Raw genomic sequence first — 10,010 nt, 5'->3', positions numbered from 1 at the left:
AGCCAGCCAAGGATCCTTTTCCTTCATAGTTATATGAAAGGAGATAATCTTCAGAATGCTTCTGTTCTTCATCCTGTCTGCATAGGTGCACCTTCTGCATAGGAAGAGAACACACCTTATTATTTTCTTAAATTGTTATCCTAAACATATTGCATAAAAATAATTTCTTTTGATTTACCTTTCATTGATTAATTTTTTATCAGAGTGTGTCCTCTAATGGATTCCTACATACAAAAAATGCACATGATTGGTCTATATCATTAAGACTAGAAAATATAAGTATTTAATAAAGAAATCATTTCTACTGTATGTAACAATAAAAGAGGAAGAACCTGTTTGAATAACCTGTCAAGCAACTAAAATCCACTCCAAATTAAAAGACTGATTTACACATAACTAGTTAGGCAAGTAGTGAGAGTTTTTGATCTCCAAAGCATGTAGTAACTAGGTTTCTATGCTGTACACTCATTCCTGCACCATTGTTAAGATAACTACCGGGTTTAAATTAGTACAAAGAGAGCAGTTAGAATAAAAGCAAACAGACATTGTCAGAAAAAGTCACAAAAGCTTGAGTATAGTAATTATTCTAAATAAGAAAATATTTTAAATGACAAAGAGCATACTGCCCATAGTTTAAGCCAAGAAAAGAAAGTCATGTACATTTATGCCCTAAATATGTAAAGGACGACTTTTTGAAAGGGCAAGATTCCAAAGGGGAGGCAGGGGAGCCAAGGGCACATGAAATAAAACCAAAAATAGAAAGCCACCTTTCTAGCACAAATACACGTCTTCCTTGAAAGGTCTGTATATTTTGATCACAACCTACACTCCAAAAAAAAAGTTTCAGAATACTTACTTCACCTAAACGAGGATGTGTGAAATTATGCCATTCTGAGTACGAGTATCTACATGTATCCATCACAGTCTGTCCTCCTCCTTCTTTGACTGATCCCAAAGTCTGATGTCCACCTCCCTTGACCGATTCCAAAGTATGTCCTCTTCCTTTTACCGTTTCAAATGTTTGTTGGTCTCCTGTTTTTATTCCATATCCTCCTTGATCATTTGTAGTTTGTAGAGGAATTATATTGTGATCCTAAGAAAAGAGCAGCAGCGGGGATACCTTTACTTTTTTTTTTTTTTAAATACATTTACAATTTTTAAATACATTTAAACTTTTCTTTTTTAAATTCAAAAGATGAAACAGCAATCAAGAACACAGTGTCAACACTGAAAACTGTAAACTCTCCAGCTTTGCACAGTGGTATTTTGAAGAAAAATCTATCCGTAGTACTTAGTGTATAAAGATCAATAAGTGGTCTTTGGAAAGGATACTATGACAAGGAGGGGAAAAAAACCTGCATTTAAATATGATATGAGATCCAAAAACTGAACCTTTATTGCAATAAAAGCTATGCTATAACCCCTATGTTAGTTTCTTAAATTATCATGTAAAAATAATGTTTGGTTTTCAAAGTCAACAACTTGTCATCTATTAAGCCAGATATAGAGTCATACACATAAGTTTCATTCTGTTTCTTCACACATTTTGTATACTGGGTGAAACAGCGAAAAACTAGTATGGGATCACAAAGTAAAAACTACATTACCAGTTTATAATGGCACCACAATGAGAAGTTTGACACTTGTCACCATTAGAACTTCTTGGTTTTCAAGGTGAAGTAAAATAAATGGTTTTTAAAGTAATCTTTTCTTGAAGAGGGAAAAGTGAGGGGTGAGGGACAGAGGAGAACAGGAAGAGTCTGAGGAGACAAGTCCTTGTGTTTGAATGCAGTCCTGGGCTGGACTATGCTCATGTTAGACTGAATCTTTAAAAAGTTTAGATGCCAAAGCCAAGAACTTATTTAATGAATGTGGATTGTTCAACTATATTGTTTCCACTGGCTCAAAAATCACCTGTATTTGGGGTCATTTTTCAAGGGAAGGGCAGAAGTTGCATCTGATCTACAAATGACCGTCCCCTAAATTTAAAAATCCTTCTCTAAGTAAAATCAATGTTTTGCCATAAACAGACATTCAACATAGGCAAAATAGTAAATTACCATCTAATCTTATCGTTGAAAATGACTGAAGTGATTAAAATTTTCACCCGAAAGTGCCAACCAAACACTGTCTGGAAGAATTATAAGCAGCTGGACTAACAACCACAGGGTATGTTTAAATATGTATGGTACTACCAACTCTTGTTTGAAGTAAGAATTTTCAAATTCTTGTCAAATAGCAAAGCATATCTAATGATCCCTGTGTTTTTTGCTGATTTCCTTTACCAAATCATTTACTTGCAAGTGGTCCTGTTCCCAAACTGAAATGCTATGGATATCTTAATTACATGTTTCTACATTGAAGTAAATAGACAACTTACCATCACTTCTTCTCCGGGAGCTTCTGTATTTGAAATGATTAAGTTGTGATTGGCACAATCATCAGTCACATGTCTGTGCATTACTCCTGAGCCACAACAGCCACAAATTGTGATCAGGATGACTATGGAAAGGAAATAAGAGAGGAAGATATTATGAACTTCACCTCATAATGGTATCTACTTCCATTCGATAATGAATTTGTTGTATTAGCCTTTTAAACTACCTAAACATCACATATGGTTATTTCCAAAAATGTCCATACTCAAAACTGTACATATATACATTTTTTTCCAGCAGTATACGGAGTTTTTCCTAAACTGTTGAACTGTTTCATTCTTCCAAAACACATCTTGGTATCCCCAAAAGAAATGGAAGCATCCCTTACAAATACACTGTGACTGCAAAATTTCATGGTAATAAAATTAAGACCAAATCCAGGTGAAAAATCATGTCTTATGCCTACAAGATTGTACATACGACATTCTTCATGTATTAATATGTAGACATCAAATTATGTCATAAGGAACTAATATGCAAGCTAAACGTCCCAATATCAGAAACTTCTGCTTCACAGAAAAGGTCCCCAGAACCCTGGAGGACTTCAAGTATTATGCTACAGAAAAATCTTATTTAATTCCTTGTATTCAGCTTGTTCCTCCTACAATAATACTTTGCGTTGTCATAGAGACTCAGCAAGAAATGATTTTGTATAAAAGAATCATAAGCAACTAATACTTCTCCTAAACAAAGGACTAAACATTTCATTCAGAGAATCTCTCTCTACTTCTCTTTTCAAGCTGATCGCTTAAAAATAAAGAACTTCCCACTGAGCAATTTGATTTCTGAACATATAAACTTCTGTGGAAATTGGCCAAGAGCCACTTTCAAGCTCATTCATCTTCTGCAGCTATCAGCTGTCACCGAGACCTGCATCAGTGGTTCTGGTGGTTCGCCTCCTCATGCCAACAGATGAGAAGAAAACATCCACGACAGCACTGAGTAGAGGATACACAGGGTAAAACCCACCCACAATAAAAAAATGGGTCTATCCAGGAGGAATGCAGTCAAGAGGTAATGACAAAAAGCTAGCTGATGTTTCACACAGTCCTCCTATTGAGCATCCCCACATCTGAAAGTTCCACCTCTGGGCTACAACAGGCATCTGGGTATCTGCCCTGTTTAGATAAAACATGGATCTAACCTTCAAAACATGTGCAGGTTCCAGTGTTCTATCTACCTGATTAAGAACAGCTAGCGGAAACTGAACAGTGGCAAGACAGGTTGATCACTACCGGAAAAAATGTAAAAGAAAGAAGAAAAGAAAGAAAAAAAACCCCAAAACTCTGAAGCATTTGTTACTGTAGCATATCCTCTGGTGGTTTTAAAGATGTTATTAGTCAGAATACATCTGATTCTGGTAAAAAAATGACCTGGCTTTGCTATTACATACCACTGTCACCGCCTCACTGGTTAACAGCAATATCAACCTGCTAAGAATCTGTTAGTCTTTGGACAACTCCAGTAACACAACATTTATTCAAAGGTTTGGTCTGTTGTGGAAGTCTCCAATCTGTCCTTCAACATTACGCTGGCTCTTGTAAAATCCCTTGTGAAATCTAATGTCTCGGATACTCCATGTTTTAACCCACGACACAAGAAAGGTCACAAAAAGCTCCAGGAAACGGATTACCTACAAACAGAAAGGTGCATCCCAAAACCAACACTAAGCTCACAAACTTCGCTATACTCACTTCAAGACGTGATCTGATAAGCACTACAAATCTTTCAGTTCAAGCACTGAATACAGTTTTTTTGCCCTTGCTAACATGAACACACAGAACATCTTACACTACATGTACTTAAAATAATAAAACAAAATCCACACACAGTAACTACAAGACAAGATGAGAGCAAGAAGCCTGTGATACCAATACAAATAAAGCAGGTACAGGAAGTCACTGATGAGGACTATAATCGACTGCCTAATAAAAAAAATACATATTTGAAACAAGTTTGAATTGGGTTCTGTCAGCTAATTTTGAAATTAAGTGTTTTGCACTTTGTGCTAAAAAAACAAGCATACTTACGCAGCAATAACAGTGATCCGAAGATCATGGCAAGGATGGCCCATACGCCAAGAGTAACGTTTCCCTCACGAAAGGCACGGCCACCGGTATTGCATTCGGTTGGAGTAACGCAATCACAGAAGTTAACTCTTATCTGGTGCTCTCCTACCTTTCCTCCATTATCAGTCACACTTACAGGAATATCATATGTTCCAAATGGAATGTCACCCTTTGGTGAAAGATACACAGAATTATCTGTAAAAAAAAAAAAAAAAAAAAAAAAAAACACATCTAGTGTTAACAATACCTGAAACTCTGTTGTCAGAAATGTGACTGTAATTGCAATCTTCCCTTCTGTTACACCTATACTGCTACTAGATCCTCACTAGACAGTTTAAAGCTAGCTTAAAAACTACAACGTGGAAGGATTTATACTTTCAGTAATGTTAGAATTGAAAAAGCAAACCTTATACATAGGTCTGACAATATTTGAATTGAAACCCTGAAGTTGTTTCCATTCATTCCAGTAAATTACACTATTTGGGCTTACTAGTAAAGACCATCAAGTGAACTGGCATTTATTAAAAGGACTTCTGGTAGTGTGATTGGAATAATTAATTGTAAACTTAATTTATACCTCTTTCACTCTTTAGCTCTATCACTATATTCAGTGGGAACGGTTATATCCAGTGGGAAATAAAATCCACTTAGTCTGCTGCCCTGCTCAGTGGTAATGATCAGTGACCACGTGTCTTAAAGGGCAAAATAAACAATTTGAAAAAATACGTACAAGATGGACACTGACATTAAAGAATGGTTGTTTTATGATGAGGTATATGAAACCACATTTACCAATCTAAAATGTTTTTTCAATTGCCTAATATAAACCTTGAAACACTCGGATGTCTTTGCTCTCAGACTTTGCTGTCTTTTGCCTTTCGTTAGTGAATGATTGATAGAACACTTCAGAATCAGACCCTTTTCAGGCGAATTCATGACAACACAACAGCAAATGTATGTGCTGCTCTTGTTGACATCATCTCACACCCACCAGGAAACTACCTTCGACTGTAACTTAGCAAACTTCATGAAACAGTGATTCCTTTTGTAATAAATTGTTTATCTACTTCTGTCAAAATTATAAAAATTAACAGAAATACACCAAGGGAGATAGTAATGTTTTCTTCAACCCAGCTCAGCTTTACCAAAACCATGTTGGCTGACAGCAGTACTAAGAAAAAAAACTGCCTGGATTTTTTTAGTCAGCCACTAATCAATTTTAGGTGAAGTTTCAGTTTTTCAGTCCTCCACCATAACAGCAGCCTCAGAAAAGCTGTACTGTTCTTTGGAGTATTGGCCACTTAATTCTTAAATTCCTTATGAATTATGAATTTATACTTCCTTTGCCAGAGGTGTTCATGCAATGTATTACATCGGGTTTTGTTCTCCCACCTAATCTTTTTAGATCATAATTCCGGACAGCAGTTGATTGCTGACCCAACGATGCTGCGGACAGATTCTTGTTTATGCTTCAAGAGATAGAATATAATATGCTTCTCTTTGCCTTTGTGATGCCAACAGTGCCACCTTCTTAACTTCTGCAAACTGTTTCAAACCCAGGACAGTTAAGATAAATAGTACTTTAACTGTTCCCCTTTATTCCTGGCATACTCTCGATCTCCTTTACAGCAAATGAAACTGAGGAACCACTGGAGATCATCAAGGCTACCCTGTTAGCCCCACTGACTACACCAGTTCCCAACATACATTTATCCAATCTGTTCTTACAGTCCACCCAAGACAGAGGTAGCAAAGCCTCCTCTGGCAACCTACAGCTGAGGAGGAAGAAGTCTTAACATACCGTTGTGCCGAGTTATCTTCCACGAGGAAGCCAAGTTACGGTCAGTTATGCGATATACGAAGGGTGTGCTGTAAGGAGACTCATCATCATCCTGTGCAGTAAGGCAGATTGGTTTTCTGTCTCTGCACATTATATATTCAGTTTTAGCGATTCGTGGGTAATTCTTGTTTCCAGGCTGGATGACAACCTGAATTGTTCCAGTGCCTGTTTTGCCATCTATGAGATAAAAATAACTACTTTCAGCACTGACTTCTAATATTCACGTATTTATTTCTAGTCCAAACTTTCACAATGAAATATCATCAACCATAATATCCAAGTTTAGAAGTAAGGTGGAAAGCAGCTGCTGATTTAGCTGAAAAGAGAGAGGGACTTCTCTTGGCTTGCCTGGTTGTAGAATGGATCAACATCTCCCAAAGCTCCATATTCTACATGTGCAAACAATGTATTTTGTTGAGTGTGTGTGCCTGTGTGGGGACCGATACTGTTCTAACATGAGGATGAGAGGACAAAGAGCCCATAAATCGGGGGTAAAGGAAGCTAAGCCAAAGGGAGTCAAAAACAGAAAGTGAAGGTCTCCAGTCTTTTTACTTCGGGAAGGAGAAAATAAATTACATTACCCTCACTTCTCCTGGGAACACAAACAGTTTGAGACACTGTGGGCTTCATTCTGTCCTCTTCCCTCTGAGTCACCATGCAGTACAGAAGGATTCAGCAGTAACACATACTTATGTCACCGAAGTCTACATGCAAGAAGTGAAGGAGCTCTCCCTCCTAATTACATTTTTTTCCAACACAGGAATGGTTAATGGTTCTATATGCATTACAGTGAAATTACATCAAGTCTACCTTTCAAAACTTTCTCTAGAGATGCCTGATTGTAGATGTATAGATCATGTTCACTTTATATGCAACAGAAGTTCTAAACAATTTAAATTCATATTATTTAAATTTAATTTTAACATGCAAGCTTTAGACAGAGTTAGAATTTTCAGCTGGAAAGCAACTTCCAAAAGACTGCTCTTTACTCCGACTGACGTTTAAGCACATAGGGGCTCAAATTAAATCCTGCCATTGGATTTATAAAGGTAGTCCGTTTTTCCTTTTTAATGTAAAGTACATACTTTAGAATTAAAAGTGTGACCTATAAGCCTAACATTTTTCTTTGATAATCCATTTGCTACATTTAGCATTTGGGAAGTGAAAGGTGTATTTAATCTCCTTGGCTAGATGATCTGAAGTAAAAACTATGTCTTTTCCTACAATAATGCATACACCCAAATTAATCATAAAGAATAAATGAACACTCACATTAAATCAGAACTAAAACCTGTTTTAGAATGAGAATCTGAGTGTACAACCCTCAGACTAAAGCTTGTCACCTAACACATAGTGCGAACACTGTTACAGAACCTAGATGACTGAGAATAAGAGTAAGAACATAATAACACACAGCAGTGAATACAGCTATTCTCAGAGGTCCTTTTAAATTGAGGGTTTCCAAAAGCAAGATGCCAAGAAGTCAAACAGAGGAGGAGACAGTAAGAGTTGCAAGGTCAACAATTTTTTTTCAAAAGGTTCTCTCTCTCTACTTTCTCTCTTGTCAACTACAGAGCTGCCAGGTGCTATGACTTAAAAAAAAAAAAAAAAAAAAAAAAAAGTCAGGAAATAAAAGTATTACAATCCACAGGAAAATCTCTCAATTTAAACCTAACAAATGATTTTAAATGGGAGCTGATAACCTTTGAAAATATTGAGAATTTGCCCTGATTTCTTAAACGCTTTCCCTGGTGTAGAATATTCCCTAAGCATTTGATAGAGCTACCCCAGAGACATGACAATGGACTATTACAGCTGTCCCCACGCTAAATTTGCACATATACATCTGTTATAGACCACAAAGAATACGGACAACATATAGTACTCACTTCTGTCTATTGCAAAGACTGTGATATTGCATTGACCTCGTCTCATTTCTCCTACATCTCGGTCCAAGACTTTAATGGTTCTGACTTCACCCGAGTTTTCATCTATGCTGATCCAATTGCATTGGCCAGGTGCTATCCGGTAGCTGTCAAGAATGATTTTTTTCTTTAGTTAAAGATCTCAAATATACATACACATGTTTATGTGCATACATACACGTACATACATCGATATTAGTCTTCATATACCCTCAATGTGTGTGCATGCACACACACACACACACACACACAGCATCAGCAACTATTTCCTCCTTTCCATACCCCACCCATGCTGTACTCCAAATAAACTAGTAGATAACATTGTTTTATACCATATGCCTTCACTATTTCCAGTTTCTGGATCTTCTGCTAGGTATCTTCCAATATTCGTCCCAACGTCCTCACATTCTTTAACGTCTATGCGTAAGAGACAGGGTTTAAACACCGGCCCCTCATCCACATCCTGGACATGCACTGTAACAGAGCTGGTGCTCTGGGAAAGTTGCTGTGAATGTGGTGCCAGCATGTAAGGTGCCTCGTTGTTGACTGCAATCACAAGGTGCCTCTGCTTGGCGCTTTCATAGTCCAGTCCCTGCAACAAAGGTGGGGTGTTGGTTTTTTCCCTTCAAATCAATACAAACCTTGGTATTGCTTTCACTGCTCAATTATTAAACAGATAAAACTGTACAATGTTTATTTACAAAAGAAGTCAGCTACCCTCCTGGAACATCCAGCTTGAGACACAGTAAAGGGACATGAATTAAAAGAAAATGTTAAGTTCTAAGTCAGTCAAAGAAAAGAACCTGAGGAACTACCCCTAATAAGGTAAGCAGCACCACTGTAAAATTTTAGATGAACACTCTGACAGTAAATTACTAACAGAACTGAGATAAGAATTAAATGTGGTGGGGGATTTTCTCCTCCCATATCTAGCTGGCAATTATTTTAGGTTACAAGTATTTCCCTTCCAGCACAAGTCAATCCCACTTCTTGCTAGCATCTACATTTATTTCCTAGTAAGACTTCACCCACTGCAAATACATCTGAACTTGTGGGGTTTATCAGTAAGTATCTACCATTTATTCTTCAGACACCTTCTCCAGGGTCACTGTATGCCTTTAATAGAGCTATTTATATCCTAAAGTCATAATACTCTCTAGTTTACTACAGCATTACACTAAATATAAGACATTTCAACTGGGTTTGTACACCAGGGACATAGCTTTAGAAAAAGCTCTAATGATTACCAGGAACAAAAGACATAATAATAAACCAAATTTAACGGGCATCTCTACCCTTATGATTTACGTCTTCAAATTTTAATATTATTTTTCTCTGATCCTTAGAAATTACCTGCTATTGCAGTTTTAACAGATAATGAAAAAGAGGCATTAAGAAGCAAAGGGACATGCTGGAGTACAGGTACAGTGGTCCTTCTACCTCACATCTCTAAAGTACTGAGTATGACAAATAACTAGACAAATAGTCTTCAGTGTATGTGGACTCCCTCACACCCCAAAAACACAAACCTGAAGTCACTACCCTGCAAAATAAAACCTGGAGAATTTTACGCTGAGTTAGCCCAAAACAAGACTGCAGGAGGTGCTCATCCTTCCCCTCCTTTTCCACACTTCCCATTTCTGTTAAAAACCAAGCCATGAAGCATTCCTCAGTTACATCCCTAAGTCTAAACAACTGCAACTGTGGAACCAGCACCAAGCTCTTCCAGAACGACAAA

General features: G+C 37.2%; 1 protein-coding gene across 1 annotated transcript in view; it reads right to left on the bottom strand.

Annotated features, from left to right (window-relative positions):
* Positions 1-10,010, bottom strand: part of LOC104464396 (desmocollin-1-like) — a gene marked incomplete at its 5' end in the record, with an annotated part of 10,562 nt that overhangs the window by 95 nt on the left and 457 nt on the right. The window contains 7 exons of the mRNA XM_010077089.1: positions 1-94; positions 857-1,093; positions 2,381-2,502; positions 4,469-4,702; positions 6,309-6,524; positions 8,237-8,379; positions 8,605-8,864. The exon at positions 1-94 is cut by the window's left edge and continues 95 nt beyond it. Of these exons, the coding sequence (XP_010075391.1) occupies positions 1-94; positions 857-1,093; positions 2,381-2,502; positions 4,469-4,702; positions 6,309-6,524; positions 8,237-8,379; positions 8,605-8,864 (1,306 nt within the window). The remainder of the gene's footprint in view (positions 95-856; positions 1,094-2,380; positions 2,503-4,468; positions 4,703-6,308; positions 6,525-8,236; positions 8,380-8,604; positions 8,865-10,010) is intronic.

Source organism: Pterocles gutturalis, unplaced genomic scaffold (genome assembly GCF_000699245.1).
Source record: "Pterocles gutturalis isolate BGI_N339 unplaced genomic scaffold, ASM69924v1 scaffold20538, whole genome shotgun sequence".
NCBI classification, from domain to species: Eukaryota; Metazoa; Chordata; class Aves; order Pterocliformes; family Pteroclidae; genus Pterocles; species Pterocles gutturalis.
Note: the sequence above shows the minus strand (reverse complement) of the source record. Positions and strands in the feature narration are given on the sequence as shown.